Source organism: Ranitomeya variabilis, chromosome 2 (genome assembly GCF_051348905.1).
Source record: "Ranitomeya variabilis isolate aRanVar5 chromosome 2, aRanVar5.hap1, whole genome shotgun sequence".
Taxonomy (NCBI): Eukaryota; Metazoa; Chordata; class Amphibia; order Anura; family Dendrobatidae; genus Ranitomeya; species Ranitomeya variabilis.
Genome location: NC_135233.1, coordinates 818,666,078 through 818,685,825, shown reverse-complemented (window position 1 = coordinate 818,685,825; position 19,748 = coordinate 818,666,078). Strand labels below are relative to the sequence as shown.

Genomic DNA, 19,748 nt, shown 5'->3' with positions numbered 1-19,748 from the left:
ACCGCTGGCTACGAGCTCGTACTGCGATGTCGAATATGACGCAAATGCGTCGTAATCGTAGCAGAATCGACCAGTGTGAAGGGGCCCTTAATCTGCAGGTTAACAGTGTTATGAACGTGTCCTGCTGCAGTACTGAAAGTGTGGCACCCTGGAGAAAATATAATTTATTTCTCCCAGGAGCCACTGGATTTCAGTCACGAGTAATTACAGTCACCAGTCCCAGCACGCTGTAAGCACACCCTGGCACTGTCTGACAGCTAGTTCTGTACTGACGCCCTGTAGAGTCGGCTGTCCGGCAGTGCTGGAGTAGGCTTACAGCCGCAACTCAAGTGCTGTGAGTGGTGACCGTAATTGCTCCGGACAAATAAAGTTCATTTTCTCCTGGGTGCTGCATTTTCAGTACAGCGGCCAGGCACCTTCATAATGCTATTAACCTTCAGACTAAAGGTACCGTCACACTTAGCGACGCTGCAGCGATCTAGACAACGATGCCGATCGCTGCAGCGTCGCTGTGTGGTTGCTGGAGAGCTGTCACACAGACAGCTCTCCAGTGACCAACGATGCCGAAGTCCCCGGGTAACCAGGGTAAACATCGGGTTACTAAGTGCAGGGCCGCGCTTAGTAACCCGATGTTTACCCTGGTTACCAGCGTAAACGTAAAAAAACCAAACACTACATACTTACATTCCGGTGTCTGTCCCCCAGCGTTCTGCTTCCCTGCACTGTCAGCGCCGGCCAGCCGTAAAGCAGAGCGGTGACGTCACCGCTGTGCTTTACGGCCAGCCGGCGCTCACAGCCAGTGCAGGAAAGCACAGCACCGGGGGACAGACACCGGAATGTAAGTATGTAGTGTTTTTTTTTTTTTTACGTTTACGCTGGTAACCAGGGTAAATATCGGGTTACTAAGCGCGGCCCTGCGCTTAGTAACCCGATGTTTACCCTGGTTACCAGTGAAGACATCGCTGAATCAGCGTCACACACGCCGATTCAGCGATGTCTGCGGGAGATCCAGCGACGAAATAAAGTTCTGGACTTTCTGCTCCAACCAACGATGGCACAGCAGGATCCTGATCGCTGCTGCCTGTCAAACTGAACGATATCGCTAGCCAGGACGCTGCAACGTCACGGATCGCTAGCGATATTGTTCAGTGTGAAGGTACCTTAACCCTATACCTACAGGTTAGTAATGTTTTCGCACATGACAGGTTCCCTTTACATGTCTATGGTGTGGATGGGCCAAACTCACACTTTATTCATAGCAGTGTTCAGCCAGCTCTGAACATCCAAGTCAATAATATTATAAAGCTGAACAATGCTAGTCTTGATGAATCCTTGTTTTTTTACATAGATTTTTTATTCCTCCTGGAAATGTATGAATCAGGTCTGGTCTACATGGACACTTTTTGTGAGACACTGACTTAATTTAATTATGGTGTTACAGGCATACATTGAAATCAATGAAATATGTAGCCAGCAGCTGTCCCTTGAAGTCTTTATAGCCCTACAATAACTGACAAATGGGTGTTACCATTCAGTTTAATACGGTCAGTGATACCTGAACACTGCAGCATTGTGCAGGGACACAACACTATCACAATGAGAATGATAATAGCCAGTTTATTCACACGTTTTCAGGTGGAATAAAAAAGGAACTACACAATGCCAAATTCTAAAAAATGACTCTCAAATTGTAATTTACAAAAAGAGATCAGGAGAGCTCACAAATATTACTTTATTGTTCTGCCTGTGATCTTATCTGATTAGTATTGTACTCCCTAGTGTAGTCATATTAGTGTAGTGTAGTTACATTGGCACTTATATAAAGTTCATCACTGAAAAAGTGAAAGGTATACCTTCCGCTTATGTGATTGGGTGTTTCAACGTTCCAATTACATATATGTGTTGATGGTGTGATTTACAGATGTAAAGAAGGAGTTAAAAGGGTGAATAAGCAAAAGCATGTTGCATGTAGTGCATGCCATTTTTCTTGGGGAGGTGTAATATTTTATGTGGGGTGGTGGGGTTTGTGTGCCAGAGCTGCTTTTTACTCTCAGTCCTATCCTGCCTATGCAAGCGAAGGAAAAAAAAAATCACCAAGATAAAGAAGCTTTATGAACGCGTGTAAACTGGCAAAGCATGGCAAGTGACTTGCATAGCAGAATAGCGAGGAGGATATACAAAAAATACCTCCATAGGTTGATCAAATTTTCCTAGCTCTTTTCCAATTTTCTCCTCTTCAATTCTCAAAGTTTGAAAGGCATTCTGTAAACTTTTATCCTTTATAGTCTCTAAGTCTGACAGCTGCTTGTAAGCATTCATGTTATCAATAGATATTTGAAGCTCTGTGCTGGTGGTCTGTGTAACATACTCTTTAAACGGCTTGCTTTTGTCTCCAACATCGAGGGACTGCTTTATCCTGGATAGTTGTAACTGGAGTTCCTTCTGCACACTGTCATCATAACCATCTATGTGTTTCTTTTCGTCAATGACAGTAGAGTTAAAAACTGGAACACTGACATCAAGATGACCATCTAGCTTTCGCCTTAATATTGGAGATTTGGTTCGCTGATTAAGTCCATCAAAATCTTGTTGAGAACCTGCTGAGGAGATAACATAACTGTTTCCTTTTACTTCAAATTCATTTTTCTGAAGAGGGCTCCTTATACTATTATTTTGCTGAATCTCACTTTGTAGATATCTTAATTGGTTTATGTGGTCTTGCCTTTGCAGGTCAACTTTCTGTTTAAGACTTTCAACAGCACGTTTTTGAACCTCTAATTCTTCTTCCATTTTTCGACATTTTTGACCACTTTCCAGCCCAGATTTTTTCTCCAAATTCAACTGCTCTTGACATCTCTGTAACCTCTCTTGAAGATCTGAAAGTTCTATTTTCATCAACTTAATCTTCTCTTCCAGCATTGACCTCTCTTGTTTCATACTAATAACTTCAAGCCTTATGTTTGAATAATTATTTTCGGAGCTTAAACTAGATTCCATTGACTTCTCCAGTTTTTTCCTGAAGTCGTCTGCTGAGCTTTTGTATTTTGCAGATTCCTCTTGGTACAACATAAGCTTTTTCTGTGCTAGTTGCTCATCCACAGTCTTCTTGTGAAGATCATCCTGCGCTTTCTTGACCTTTGTATTCATGTCCTGAAGTTGTGTCTGGTGCTGTTGTAGCTTTTGATCCACTAGGCGCTTTTCAATAGTTAAACTGTTTAATTCAGCTTTCAGATTTCGTATCTCCTTTTCAGAATTCAGTATTGTTAAGCTTTGCTTATCACATTTTTGTCTGATTTCATTTAAAGAGTTTCTCGATTTTGTTAATTCTTCTTCCATCCTTTTCACCATATTTTGAGTTTCATACTCTCCCTTAGACTGTTTTTGCAATTGTTCACTTGTAACCCTAATTTGTTCCTTAGTGCCTTCTAGTTGTGTTTTTACTGTATCAAAATTTTTCTGCAAATTATTTCTTTCCATGGTTGTTTTCTCAAACTCAGATTTAACCTTCCTCAACATCATCTCTGTCTCACTGTGTGACTTGGTAAGATCATCAAACTTTATTTTTAATGTATTTGACCACTGATTGCTTTTTGTTAACTCATCCTGCAACTTGATATTTTTTTGATGATCCTCCTTCTGTGCCCTAGTAGCTTGGTGAAGCTCATCTTGCATTTTCTTTAGTTGTTCACGTAAACTGTCAACTTCTCCACTTCTAGATTGTGATCTCTGTTCAAACACAATCTTTTCTTGCTGCAAATTATTCACTTGTGTATTTAAAATTTTCATGCTGCTCTCAGCTTTTGCGTTTATACGGGTAAGATCCTCAATTCGTTTTCGGAATTCATCCACATCTTGTTTCTTTCTGTTTAAATCTTCTTCCAGGAAAGATAATTTTTGAAGGTTATTCCTTTCAGTCATTTCTTTCTGTCTCAGTTCTTCTTGGCAAGCTTTTAGCTTCTCTCTCACATCATCATAGTCAGCTTTTTGCATCTTTAATTTATGCTCCAAAGAGACTTTATCTTGTTGCAATATCTTTAATTCATCCTCAAAACTCATTCGAATCTTTTTGAGATCACTAGCCTCTTGCATCACTTCTTCAGCCTTATCCTGGCTATGATAGAGCTTGCGTTCCACATCTCTAATTTGCAACACATAGTTCTGTTCTAATTGGTTTTTCTGTTCTACTTCTATTTTAAGTTGTTGCAGCATACTATGTGCATCATCCAACTGATTTCTTAGCAGGCGGTTCTTCTCATCTGCAGATGCCTTCTGTATTTGTAATGTATTTAATTCTGCTTTATACTGTTTCAATTCATTCTCGGCTTTTTTGTGAACTAGTGTAAGTTCATCAAGCTGCTGCCTAAGGGTTTCTGCTTTTTTAACATACTGTTCCATCTGAGCACCTCTCATGTCTGATTCAATCACATAATGAACCTCTTGCATGGTTCGTGCTGGGATCACCATATCCTTAGAAGATGTATAACTGTATAATGAGTCTGAATATTGTCTTTTTGTTTCATAATCCATTTTCTCTTCTACCATCTTTTTCTGGTATGCCAGGTCACTTTCAAGGTGTTTTATCTGTCTCAAGTGTTCTTCCTCTATCTCAGCTTTCCGTTTGAGCTCACCCATTAGACTGATTTTTTTATTTTCCAGATCATGAAGATCGATTTCCTTTCTCTTCAAGTGATCCTCCAGCTTTCTTCTTGCTGTAGTGCTTTCTTCTATTTGGGTTCTAAATGCTCTAAGCTTGTCCTCGACAGCATCACGTTTGGATTCTGCTTGCCGTGTAATCTGGCGTACATGTTCTAGCTGCTGTTCAGCTGCTGTTTTCAGTTTGACTGTAGTTTCCAGCTCTAAACGAAACTGCTGTACCTCATATTCCGCCTTTGTTTTTTGCATTGTTAATTCTTCCACTGTCTTTTGGTGTTTTTTAATCTCCATTTCAGCAGAAGCCTTAATTTTGGGCAATTCCTGCTCCAGTAGATATTTTTGATTTTTCACATCTTCTAATGTTAACTCAAGCTCCTGAATTCTTTTCAAGAGCCTCTTGTTTTCCTCTGCACTGGCTTTTTGCTGTTCTGCTAGTTCTGGGTAAGCAGATGACGAAGAACGCTCTGAATACATCAGAGTCTATGATAAAAATAAAGAGAAACATTTTCAGCATTTTTTGCTATAAAATGTGAAATGCAGTCTTCTTCATTGTGAAACAATCTAATAATAATATATAAATAGCATAAAAAAGCCATAATGGCTATTTAAAGTATTTAATCAGATTTTAAAAAATGTGAAAAAACGACTATTTTATTATACAATTTTTGTTCATAGAACTAATTTACACATAAAGTCCTTAATTTATCAAACACATATAGGCAAAACCCTTTAAAAAAAATTTTGAAATGTTGAAACATTTCTACGGAATTCATAGTTAAAAGTGTTGCAACTTTTGGCATTTTGGTCCCAGTTCCGGTCAGCTTTGTCCACTTTTTGAAAAGTGTGTAGAGCTGAAGGGTATGTGCCAACGATCAGGAACTGCTGCAGCTTGGATGCTGCGTATTTATGCAGCGTCAAACCCACAGTGGCCAGCTTTGACAGCATAGTAGAAGGGATTTCAAGAAATCCCACGTCCACTATGCGTGTATAGACGTCTGCAGATCACCCGCAGAGACGGACATGTGGCCTGTCTTTCCAGATTGCAGCATGTCAACTTCTCTTACGGAGACGATAGTCTCCACAAGAGAAATTTCATCAATAGAATGTATTGGATGCGGTAAATCCACAAGGTTCAGTGATCACATGCGGATTCACCTGCCTTCAATAGAAAGCAGTGCTTTGGACAAAGCAAACATGCGCTGCTAGTTACAGATCATGGGCACCCGGCCTTACATGGAGAGCACATGGCTGAGAGTGGCTCATAATTTCATTATAATTTACACCACAATAGTGATGTAAATGATGGTAGAAATGTACTCCAGTCGTTGTTTGGGGTACATTTCTTGAAGTGTTGCTAAAAGATATGTCAAATTCATTAAGAGGTGACTGCCTTGTAATGAATTACGAGCATTTTACTCTAGCACACTAATCAAGACTGGTGTACAAAATAGTAGTCTTGATGAAGCGAGGCCAAAGGGTCACTTTTCTAATAATATTTTGCCCAATCCTATAACAGGTATGCAGAAATACATGTCACCCACTATATGGTACAGAAACTAAGGCAAGAGGAGTCTTGTGCGCTAATTGTATGGACAGGCACATGAAACTCATTGAGCATCATAAAGCTGTCCTGGCAAGAGTATAGGCCGGCATGCTGGTCACAAATCTCCAAAGCATGGGTGATGGAGATGAGAGGGAGTTCGGTCCAGCAGCCAAGTCAGTGGTATCTGGCGGCTTAAATGGACGTCAGTGCATCTCATACCTTAAGACACAACTTTTGAATAGCCGGGGCTGGGACAACAGACATCAAGATGCACAGATGACGTTGTGCCAGCTGTGACAAATCAAATGATGTGGTAGGGACACCAGAAGGTAAGAGATTCACGGGCCTCTCGCCTAGGAGCCAGGTGCCACTAACCTGGCCTCTGGACCGAAGTACCACAAATCGACCCGCTCATCTCTAGTGGGAGATTACAAGCATAGAGACCCTTAATAACAAAGTACCGCATTATAAAACATATAAAAATGCATACCTTAAATGACTTACCTATATTGATCAAATAAAAGATAAAAGATTCGACCCTCTTGTCTTGTCAGTGAAGTATCAGGAGAGTAATGAGAAGCCAGACACCAAAGTCCACAGAAGCATAATACATATTGTACAATGAACAAAACATCTGCAGGATGTTCAAGCCAACATTGGAAGCTAAAAAGGAAAGCCCAGCTTGTGCATAACAACATAATCCATGCAAACCGACACAGAGCCAGAAAACATAACAGAGAGCATGAGTAAGTCTATAGGTTGTATGTGAAAGCTAATGCAAAGGCAGGATGTTTATTACCCTAAATATAATAATGACATCATATCAGAGGATACAGTATTTATACACCTACTATAAAAAAGAAAACACATGATCAGTCTGGGTCAAATTATCCAGTAGATGTATTCAAGTTTAATAGAACTGAAAATAAAAATAAAGCAAGTATGTCCTTGTATTCTGCGGGTCCCAACGGTTAGAATACAGTGGTTTGAATATATATTTACTCAGCATTACAAAAATAAAGCTCCTATATGTAAAAGTATTTCTAACAGGGTCTATAAGTAGCATCTATTCTGCATCATGCCTTAGTAGAGGAATTAATTCCTATTCCTACAACTGTTATTACTAGGCTTAATTGTTTGAAGCCAAGTGCTACTGTAGCTAAAATATGTATGTACTTAAAACTGTTACATAATTATACCTGTAATTACTGTGATGCTTTAAAAATAATTTTTCTCAATTTCATCATTGCAGATTCTTCTGTAAGTTATCTCTATTTGTAAATGTAAAACTATGTGTTTTGCTGACATCTGTGATATGGTTTTAACTATAAACACCTAACGGTTAGTAGGAATATACAATACATAGTAACCCGCCACCAAAATAAAGCTGAGAGATCGGGGAAACAAACTGAAGACGGGAAATGCTTCGCTCACCGACGGTGCACAGTATGGAAGTGGACCTATGAGATTCAACTGTATCCTTACCTCTTCTTCTTCCATTCTCTTCAAGGTTTCCCCAGAGAATTTAACAAACTGGTTAATTAAAGTCATCAAGGCGGAGTAACGGGTCCTTAGATCCATGTACTATGAATGAGAGAGAACAGGGAATCACACCATGTTGCAACATGAAGAACACCAAAATACATTTTATGCATAAGTGTATGAATTATACAGCACATATAACACACTTTATGGTAATGTTCAAACAATACAATTAAAAGGAAGAAAGTTTTTGCTATTCAATCTTAGAGCAGCAAAATTTAGAAGCTGATTGTTCGATTAACATCTTAGTGACAGAGTCAGATTGATACTTTATGACCAAGCCAATTTTTAAGATTCTGACCACCGTCACTTTATGAAGTTATAGCTCTGGAACGCTTCAACTGATTCTGAGAATGTTTTTTCGTGACATAGTGTACTTCATGTCTTTGGTAAAATTTCTTTGATATACAGTACCGTTCAAAAGTTTATGGTCACCCAGACAATTTTGTGTTTTCCATGAAATCTCATACTTTTATTAATCAAATGAGTTGCCAAATGAATTGAAAATCTAGTCCAGACATTGACAAGGTTAAAAAAAAAAGATTTTTATTTGAAATAATAATTTTCTCCTTTATACTTTGCTTTCGTCAAAGAATGCTCCCTTTGCAGCAATCACAGCATTGCAGACCTTTGGCATTCTAGCAGTTAATTTGCTGAGGTAATCTGGAGAAATTTCACCCCATATTTCCAGAAGCCCCTCCCACAAGTTGGTTTGGCTTGATGGCCACTTTTTGCGCACCATACGGTCAAGCTGCTCCCACAACAGCTCAATGGGGTTGAGATCTGATGACTGCGCTGGCCACTCCTTTACAGATAGAATACCAGCTGCCTGCTTCTTCCCTAAATAGTTCTTGCATAATTTGGAGGTGTGCTTTGGTCATTGTCCTGTTGTAGGATGAAATTGGCATGGCGTTGCAAAGTGGAGTAATAGCCTTCCTTATTCAATATCCCTTTTACCTTGTACAAATCTCCCACTTTACAAGCACCAAAGCAACCCCAGACCATCACATTACCTCCACCATGCTTGACAGATGGCGTCAGACACTCTTCCAGCATCTTTTCAGTTGTTCTGCGTCTCACAAATGTTCTTCTGTGTGATCCAGACACCTCAAACTTGGATTCGTCTGTCCATAACACTTTTTTCCAGTCTTCCAGTGTCCAATGTCTGTGTTCTTTTGCCCATATTAATCTTTTCCTTTTAGTAGCCAGTCTCAGATATGTCTTTTTCTTTGCCACTCTGCCCTGAAGGCCAGCATCCCTGAGTCGCATCTTCACTGTAGACGTTGACACTGGCGTTTTGCGCGTACTATTTAATGAAGCTGCCAGTTGAGGACCTGTGAGGTGTCAATTTCTCAAACTACAGACTCTAATGTACTTGTCTTGTTGCTCAGTTGTTCAGCGGGGCCTCCCACTCCTCTTTCTACTCTGGTTAGAGCCTGTTTGTTCTCTCCTCTGAAGGGAGTAGTACACACCGATAAGAACAGACTGTCGAGTTTCACAAGAAAGTTATTTTTTTCTGGCCATTTTGAGAGTTTAATGGAACCAACAAATGTAATGCTCCAGATTCTCCACTAGCTCAAAGGAAGGTCAGGTTTATAGGTTCTCTAATGAGCCAAACTGTTTTCAGCTGTGTTAACATACTTACACAAGGGTTTTCAAGGGTATTCTAACCATCCATTAGCCTTCTTACACAGTTAGCAAACACAAAGTACCATAAGAACACTGGAGTGATGGTTGTTAGAAATGGGCCTCTATACACCTATGAAGATATTGCATTACAAACCAGACGTTTGCAGCTAGAATCGTCATTTACCACATTGACAATGTATAGAGTGTATTTCTGAATTGTTTAATGTTAGCTTCATTGGAAAAACGGCTTTTCTTTAAAAAATAAGGACATTTCTAAGCGACCCTAAACTTTTGAACGGTAGTGTAGCTTGTGTTTATTTATGAAACAAACGTAAATTTGGCAAAAATTTTGAAAATTTAGCAATTTTCAAACTTTTAATTTTTGTACACTTAAATCAGAGAGTGGTGTCACACAGAACAGTAAATAAATAACATTTCCCACATGTCAACTTTACATCAGCACAATTTCGGAAAACATTTTTTTTTCCGTTACGAAGTTATAAGGGTTAAAAGTTGACCAGTGATTTATAATTTTTCCAACAAAATTTACAAAACCAGTTTTTTAGGGACCACCTCACATTTGAAGTGATTTTGGGGGGGGGTCAATATAACAGAAAATACCCAAAAGTGACACATTTCTAAAAACTGCACCCCTCAAGGTGCGTAAAACCACATTCAAGGAGTTTATTAACCCTTCAAGTGCTTCACGAGGACTAAAGCAATGTGGAAGGAAAAAATGAACTTTTTTCACAAAAAATTAACTTTGGAACCAATTTTTTTTATTTTCACAGGGGTTTCAGAAGAAAATGGACCACAAAATTTGTTGTGCAATTTCTCCAGAGTACGTCAATACCCCGTATGTGGAGGAAAGCCACTATTTGGGCGCATGGCAGGGCTCAGAAGGGAGAGAGCACCGTTTGACTTTTTGAATGCAAAATTGGCTGTAATCAATGGCAGCGCATTTGGAGACCCCTGATGTACCTAAACAGTGGAACCCCCCAAATTCTAACTCCAACCCTAACCCCAACACACCTCTAACCCTAATCCCAACCCTAACTACAATGATAACCCCAACACACGCCTAACCGTAATCCCAACCCTAACTATAACCCTAACCTCAATCCTAACACTCCCCTAACCCAAATCCTAACCCTAACCGTAATCCCAACCATAATCACAACCATAACCCTAACCACAACCCTAATCTTAGCCCAACCCTAATTTTAGCCAAACACTAACTTTAGCCCAATCCTAACTTTAGCCCAACCCTAACCCTATCCCAACCCTAACCCCAACCTTAACCTTGCCCAAACCCTAGCCCAACCCTAAACCTAACTTTAGTCCAACCCTAACCCTAATGGAAAAATGGAAATAAATACATCTTTTTATTTTATTATTTTTATCTAACTAAGGGGTTGATAAGGGGAGGGTTGATTTACCATTTTTTTTATTTTAATCACCGTGATCAAAATGAACCAATAGGTAATATTTCCTATTGTTGACGGGTGGCGGTCGGCAGATTTTGGCAGGCGGTCGGCAGATTTTGGCAGGCGGTCGGCAGATTTTGGCAGGCGCACTGCTAATGCGCCTGCCATTTTCTTCACGAAAGAAGATGCCGGCCAGGGGGGATGCAGAATGGTCCAGAGACACCAGAGATACCGGGAGGATATCGGGGGACCCCATTTCTCTCTCCGGTCGGTAAAAACCCAAATCATGTTCTCCGGGGTCTCAGCTACCCCCGGTAGCAAAGACCATGGAGAAAAACCGATGCTGGGGGGCACTATACACTTATTTCTCAGTGCTTTCAAAAAGCGGCGCTGAGGCATAAGTACCCTTAACTGCCGCCGTTAAAAGGCGTATCAGCGGTCGTTAAGGGGTTAAAGAGAAAGGCGTATCAGCGGTCGTTAAGGGGTTAAAGAGATGTGTCAACTATTAGGCCATGTGCACACGTTCAGGATTTTTCGCGTTTTTTCGCTATAAAAACGTGATAAAAACGCGAAAAAAACGCTAACCTATGCCTCCTATTATTTACAGTGTATTCCGCATTTTTTGTGCAAATGTTGCGATTTTTTCCGCGAAAAAATCGCATCGCGGAAAAAAAAGCAACATGTTCATTAAAAATGCGGAATTGCGGGGATTCCGCACACCTAGGAGTGCATTGATCTGCTTACTTCCCGCACGGGGCTGTGCACACCATGCGGGAAGTAAGCAGATTATATGCGGTTGGTACCCAGGGTGGAGGAGAGGAGACTCTCCTCCACGCACTGGGCACCATATAATTGGTAAAAAAAAAAAAGAATTAAAATAAAAAATAGTCATATACTCACCTTCGATGTCCCCGGAGTGTTCCCGCCTCTCACCGCTGCATGCTGCCGCTTCTGTTTCTATAGATGGTGTGGTTCAGGACCTGCGATGACGTCACTGTCTTGTGATTGGTCGCGTGACCGCTCATGTGACTCACGCGACCAATCACAAGCCGCGACGTCATCACAGGTCCTAAACCACACCGGCATCTATAGTAAAGGACGCCGCTGAGGAGATCGTCTGGGTGAGTATAACCATTTTTTAAATTTTTTTTATTATTTTTAAACATTCTATCTTTTACTATAGATGCTGCATAGGCAGCATCTATAGTAAAAAGTTGGTCACACTTGTCAAACACTATGTTTGACAAGTGTGACCAACCTGTCAGTCAGTTTTCCAAGCGATGCTACAGATCGCTTGGAAAACTTTAGCATTCTGCAAGCTAATTACGCTTGCAAAATGCTAAAAAAAAACGCGAAAAAAACGGAAAAAAAAAGGGGATTTCTTGCAGAAAATTTCCGGTTTTCTTCAGGAAATTTCTGCAAGAAATCCGGACGTGTGCACATACCCTTAGGCTGAGTGTAGCAGTTTCAACACAATCAGTGTTTTATCAGTTGTTTTATCAGGTGGACATTATCACTAAAGGACTAGGTCTCACATGCAGACCAGTCAGGCTAGTCTGCGCAGCTCTGCCCCACCACTGATTGGCACCTTGCTGACAATCCACAGTGTACATAGTAACCTGCCAGTCAGGGGTGTGGGTGAGGTTATACACCACTCAGAAGTCTTAGCTCTGCTACATTTACATCAGACAAAACAGGGATTCTATAAAAAGCTGCACCAAGCAGTTAGGTAACCGATACAACACAGGCTCTGCTGCTATCAAATTCCATTGCAAAAACTTGCTGACAGATTCTATTTAATGCATTTCTAGATTTCCATAAGGAATAAAACACCAATGTCCTACAGTCCCTAATGTGCAATTAGCCTCTTCATCTTCAGAAAAGAAGATAGGTACTCCAGTGTCACCAATTGGAGGAGTTTCTGATTTGGCCTTTTCCTAAGCAGTAAAGCTCTTTATTTGGACTTTTAGCATTGACACCTCCAATAGGTGGCACTAGAGTTCAACTCCACTTCCTTCCTGAAGAGGTTATTTGCATAATGAAATTCCCAGAGGAGCATTGCATTGCCTATAAGTGTCTGTACGACAACTTGGCTTTCTCCACAGGGAGAAAACTTACCCTTGGGACCACTACAAACCGTAACTAATATATAACTTACCTCTTGTATAACGATATCAGATGAGCTCTGGAAGCGCCTGCGTTTCATTGGAGATTTTTGATGCGAGTCCACAAGTGCTCTGTAAGTCATCAGCTGGAGCTCATAGTCCTATAAAACAAAAAAAAAGATTGTTTACTTGGTTGTATTTTCTCATATTTCTTAGATTTATGCCTTATTCATGTGGCCATGTTTTGGATTTGTTTGGTATGATTCATAGCTGTAGAGCCTTAGGCTTCTTTCACACTTCAGTTGTTTGGCGTCAGTCTGCTCCGACATTGTGATGGATCGATGGATCCGTCAAAATTGCTGAGAAAACGGTTCTAACGGATCCGTTTTTTTGACAGATCCATCACACGGATGCGTCAAAAAACGGATCCATTAGAACCGTTGCGACCGTTTTTTACATCCGTTGGAACCGTTTTTTGACGGATCGGTTTTTTTAAAAACCGATGATCTCAATGTGATTGGCTAATACAAAGTACTGGGAAATGTGACTGGCTACTGGAAACTACTGGGAAACTATATATACAGTGTATTTACACCACATCTTTGAAAGGTTGTAGGGAAAGTGGCAGAGATGGAAGTACTGGCGAATATTGTGAAGATATGTGCGGATTTCACTTTTGAGGCTTTAATCGGTCTGTGTTGCTGGCTGCTGGCAGGGTCTGTCTTGTTGGCTGGCACTGTGTTCTCTCTCTGCTTCTTCTCTGCTTGATGGCACATTGAGGAATGAAGCCCACTTGTCCTGTTTATATAGTTTTGGGGTTGTCTGGGAAAAGTATCTACTTTTTGGAGCATGCTCAATTGAAAAAGCGGATTGGGGCGACGGATCCGCCAAATGACGGATCGCGACGGATCCGTCGCCCATAGGCGGCCATTCTAGGGAATGGCGGATGCGACGGATCCGTCACGAACTGCCATTTCGGCGCAGACAAAAAACGTTGCAATGTCCGTCAATGTCTAGACAACGTCCGCCAAATCTCGACGGATCCGTCACATGGCGGATGGAACGGATGACCATCCGCCACAATCCATTGCTAATGCAAGTCTATGGGAAAATAGCGGATCCACCAAAAAAATGGCGGATCCACTATTTGACTAAAACGGCGGATTCAAACTGACGCCAAAAGGCTGAAGTGTGAAAGAGGCCTTACACAGCACTGCACCTCGATATAAATGTGTCCCTGATTACTTTTGCTATAAGCTCAAACCCATATGCCAATGTGTGTTGTGAAAGATTACCCAATTTAATAAAATCGTGATTTCACAAAAAAAAGTTTGTGCTATGGAAGTCTGTGTATATAAGTTATATGCTGCGATATTGTATTGAGTTTTAACATGAGAAATTCCTGAAAAGTGAGAATGGGCACATCTGTATGTCTATGATTTCACATGAAGGTGTATGGAACATATAGTTTTCCTTCCCCATAGGCCAGACATCTTTAGCAGAATATTTCCCTAATATGGCACCTGGCCTAGTAAGCTACAGCAGCACACAAAGTCCTGTGGCTGCATAATCTGGAGCAACGTGGCACTCCATGTGCTGTGAAACAGACTTACGCCATAGCTCTGTAGGAGGACCAGGATTGTATAGAAATAGGCCGAGATCAAATTATCTGGTAACCATTTTGAATACTGTACATAAAGAAAATCATTTGGCAACCAAAAAATGAAAATTGTACCTTGATGGCCAGAGAATATTGTTCTGAATACTTCTGGCATTCATCCATTTTACTTTGCTTCATTTCAATTTCAGAAATCAAATTCTAGAATAACAAAAAAACCAGGAATGAGTAAGCATACATTCTTATAAGAAACCATTATCAGAGTGGGCATATTCAGGATTGGAAAACATGTCCGAAATGTGCAAGAAACAACACAACATCCAACCGTGGGTTTTTCAGGTATTGTGAGTAGACTGAACTGGAATATACCACACATAATCTGTGGACAGGTGGGGTTGATGTTTTTGGGACAAAGCAACAATGATTTGCTAATCTTGGACAACCCCTCTAAACTTCATTACTAGACAACTCTTAGTCCTGGTGGGTTGGGACATCCCGGTAGGCCACATGTCACTCTAAGCAAAGCAGGAGATTTTCAGAAATGGATGGAGAAACCATGAAGATTACTTTAACCCCTTAGTGACAGAGCCAAATTTTAAATATCTGACCAGTGTAATAACTCTGGAACGCTTAGACAAATTCCAGTGATTTTGAGACTGTTTTTTTCGGGACACATTATACTTTATGATAATGGTAAATTTAGGTTGATATTTTTTATAAATAAACACAAAACATATCAGAAATTTTACAAAAATGTAAAAAATTTGCAATTTTCAAATTTTGAATGATTATCCCTTTAATTCAGATGGTCATACTATAACAAAACATTAATAAATAACATTTCCCACATGTCGGCTTTACATCATCACCATTTGTAAACTGTTATTTTATTTTGTTGCTATAGGAAAAAAAATGGAGACACAAAGCGCAAAATAGGGTCTTATCCTTTAGATAACCAAGAGAGCTTTCTTAGAATTGCTCACCTGATTTTGTTGAATGAAGAGCATGTAGCGATTTCGGCTGCTGCAGATCCACAAGCCGATCAACGGCCGAATGACAATATAAACTGTGCAGGAGGTGTGGGTTAAATCCGCGCTGCCTTAATGATGAAGTTCCAAGGATAATTTTGTAATGTTGTATGTGGAATTTCCTGAAGAAGAGGTCGCACTGACCTTGAAACGCGTTGAATAAACCACCTTTTAAATTTATTATCCTTGGAACTTCATCATTAAGGCAGCGCGGATTTAACCCACACCTCCTGCACAGTTTATATTATTTTATTTTGTTAGCATTTTAGGATGTTTAAAAATGAAGCAGCAATTTTTCAGTTTTTCATGGAAATTTTACAAAATTATTTTTTTAAGGGACCTATCCAGGTCTGAAGTGACTTTGGGGGTCCTATATATTGGAAAACGCCGAAAAGTGATACCATTTTAAAAACAGCACCCCACGACATATTAAAATTTGCCGTCACGTAGTTTATTAATCCTTCAAGTAATTTTCAGGAATTAATGCAAAGAGACATAACAGAATTAAGAAGTGTATTTTTACCACCTAAATGTCTCTGACTTCAACAGGCCACTGGTAACGGCAGACCCTAAGGCCGCTATTTGCTCGTGAATTGCCATGGCAAACATCAGGACCACACAATCATGATGCCAATGGGGATAAAGAGAAAGCCCCCTCACTCTGTTAACCATTTACATGATATAGTCATTATTAGTAGTATCTAAGGGGTTAAACAGACATGGACGGTGACAAAACTGATTGTGGCTAATGCAGCAAGTTGTCAGCTATAGTACATAGCCGACAGCTCCTGGATTGTTACCTGTATGGGGATCCTCTTATATCTCAAGTCAGTTAAAAGACATATTGGCGGTCATTAATGGACTTAATTGACTCTCAAATTACTGCTGTAATCAGTCAACCTTGGTATTACTGTACACAACTATTACAGACATACCAGAATTTTTAGACATACTCAAATTACCTTCTGTTGGTCCAGAAGCTTGTTAAGGGCCTTACTATCAAGCATGCCATCCTGCAACTTGCTTTGTCCTTCCTCTATTTTCCTTATCCACGAATCGAGCGCCACATAAGATTCTTTGTAATATTTCAGAGACGTACTTATTCCACCCAGGTCTCTTAATCTATTAAATGAATAAAACATTGTAAAAGAAACAATATCAATGCTTCATAGAATCACATAATTTTATTTTGCAGTCTGTATAAACATTTCGGTCTGTCATGGACCTTCATCAGTCTGCCGATTGCTGCAGAAGAAGAGGAAATGGTTTAATGTAACCAAATTTGGAGTTCCTGTGCCAGGAGAAGAAGTGGCATGGAGTAATCCAGTGGAATATTTGTTGGATCAGGTTATGTAGCTATATAGTGATATACAGGTAGTATAATCCCAAGTAGAGCATTGGTGGTTAGTGGGTATGCCAGGGGTGTTGGACACAGTATCCACCACTTGTCTAAAGCAGTGGATACCGCATCCTACACCCCTGGCATACCCACTAACCACCAATATTCTACTTGGGGCGTTACTTCCTGTATATCACTATATAGCTACATAACCCGATCCAACAAATATTCCACTGGATTACTCCATGCCACTTCTTCTCCTGGCACAGGAACTCCAAATTTGGTTACATTAAACCATTTCCTCTTCTTCTGCAGCAGTCGGCAGACTGACAAAGGTCCATGACAGACCGAAACATTTATACAGACTGGAAAATAAAATTTTCTGAACAAAGATCTATTAAGTTGAGTGCCAAGTTTTATTATTACTATTTGTGGTTTGGGCAACCTACTTGAGAACCTTCACAGCAGTGCCTCGGAATATTCTATATATCATAGAATCACATAGAATGCTAGATTTCAAGAAGTCACCCAGGAAAGAGACTTCTCCATGTTCTGCAAAACCTTACATTTATGACACGACTCCGCACTGTCTTTTGTTTCAATGCTATATGGGATGTAAAATCCTCTGACAAATGTGTGCAAACCTGTTTTCAATCTGAGAGTGCACATTCTGCCACCGCTCTGCGATCTGGTCCGCCTTTTCTTTGTGCCAATCGAAGTCAAGATCCCGCTCCTTGTGCACTTTGAACATTTGATCACTGATGCTTTTGGCTTTCTGCAGTCCATCTTCCAGTGCATGAAACACCTCTCTTTTCTCATCAACCTCTGATCTCCATTGCTATTGTAAAAATGACAAATCACAGGTTTTATTGTTTGTTTGTTTTTTAAAAATCACCAGTAGGATTCAGGGAAAGAAGGAGCATCGAAATGTCTCATAAAAATAAGAATTTACATTTACCACATAAATAATAAGTATCAAAATACATCTTAACACATAATAACAAATAATAAGATGTGAGATATAATATGTAAATAATGAGTGCAGAAATCTACCATAGGGCCATGTCCAGGCGTACAGTCATTGCCAAAAGAGTTGGCATCCTTGAAGTTGCTCCAGAAAATGAAGTATTTCTCACAGAAAATTATTGCATTTACACGTTTTGTTATATACATGATTATTTCCTTTGTGTGTATTGGAATAACACACAAAAAAGGCAAATTGGACAGAATTTCACACAAAACCTCAAAAATGGGCCGGACATTATTGTAATTGCAATAATTTTCTGGGATAATACTTCATTTTCTAGAACAATTTCCAGGGTGTCAACACTTTTGGCCATAACTGTATGTTTTTCAAGGTCCACACATAGACCAGAATGTGCAGACTGACCATGGGTCTCCAGACCTGAACTTCTAGGCTTAAACGTGCCTATGACAGAGTAAGTTTGGGTCAGAAGGCCAGGGGTCAGCCTGTGCATTTCGGTCTGTATGTGAAGCACGAGGAATCCAGAAGAAAACATACAGCATGGGTTCAGACATAAAGATGCATACCTTCAATGTGGCAATCAGTCGATCAATTGAGCTTCTATCTGCTGTAATGACATCTTCTTCACACAGTTTGGTCTCATATGTTTTCACTAAAGTCTCGGCTCCCTGTGTATTCTTTAGCACAAGATTTATTGTCTTTAATCTATGAGGGATAATTAGAAGAAATGTAAATAATAACTGGCTTCATTAATTGATTAAAGACTAATATTTTTTTAGCTAATCTCAACAAAATTGGGAAGGAAAATGAATAAAGCAATATTTAGCAGAAGATCAAGTCAGTTAGAAAATTGATTGATTGCAGTATTACTTTATATTCAACTCTTACATTGCTGTATCTATCTATCTATCTATCTATCTATCTATCTATCTATCTATCTATCTATCTATCTATCTATTGTATCTTCTAGGTATCTGTCTGGCCAACATCTTGCTTCCTGCAGTTATCAACTATTAGACTGAGAACCAGAATGCTACAAAGCTCAAGCCATAAATATACTCCTTATAGCACACATAGATTTTAGGACTAATATTTTGTTTTGTCTAGGTTTATAACATATCTTCATAAGGCTACATTCTCACGATGAGTTTTTGGTGAGTTTTTGATGTTGCAGATGTTCTGCACCTACAGGTGCTTCACGCAAAATTAGAATATCATCAAAAAGTTAATTTATTTCAGTTCTTCAACACAAAAAGTGAAACTCGTATATTATCTAAAGTCATTACAAACAGAGTGATCTATTTCAAGTGTTTATTTCTGTTAATGTTGATGATTATGGCTTACAGCCAATGAAATCCCAAAAGTCATTATCTCAGTAAATTAGAATTAACAAAAAACACTTGCAAAGGCTTCCTAAGCATTTTAAAAGTTCCCTTAGTCTGTTTCAGTAGGCTCCACAATCATGGGGAAGACTGCTGACTTGACAGATGTCCAAAAGGCAGTCATTGACACACTCCACAAGAAGGGTAAGCCACCAAAGGTCATTGCTAAAGAAGTCGGCTGTTCACAGAGTGCTGTATCCAAACATATTAATGGAAAGTTAATGGAAGTATGGTAGAAAAAGGTGCACAAGCAACCGGGATAACCATAGCCTTAAAAGGATTGTTAAGAAAAAGCCATTCAAAAATTTTGGGAAGATTCACAACAAGCTGACTGCTGCTGGAGTCATTGCTTCAAGAACCACCACACACAGACATATCCAGGACATGGGCTACAAGTGTCACATTCCTTGTGTCAAGCCACTATTGACCAATAGGCAATGCCAGAAGAGTCTTACCTGGGCCAAGGAGAAAAAGAACTGGACTTTTGCTCATGTCCA

The 19,748-nt window shown here is 39.8% G+C and overlaps 1 protein-coding gene across 2 annotated transcripts in view; it reads right to left on the bottom strand.

Annotated features, from left to right (window-relative positions):
• DST (dystonin) overlaps positions 1-19,748 on the bottom strand; it is a 745,723-nt gene that overhangs the window by 276,074 nt on the left and 449,901 nt on the right. Inside the window, exons 17-23 of one of the 2 annotated variants that reach the window (XM_077290008.1) lie at positions 18,436-18,574; positions 17,529-17,722; positions 16,508-16,667; positions 14,635-14,718; positions 12,953-13,060; positions 7,682-7,780; positions 2,188-5,133 (exon numbers count right to left, since the gene is read on the bottom strand). In XM_077290008.1, coding sequence (XP_077146123.1) covers positions 2,188-5,133; positions 7,682-7,780; positions 12,953-13,060; positions 14,635-14,718; positions 16,508-16,667; positions 17,529-17,722; positions 18,436-18,574 — 3,730 coding nt within the window. The remainder of the gene's footprint in view (positions 1-2,187; positions 5,134-7,681; positions 7,781-12,952; positions 13,061-14,634; positions 14,719-16,507; positions 16,668-17,528; positions 17,723-18,435; positions 18,575-19,748) is intronic. The other variant, XM_077290007.1, reaches the window with a different exon arrangement.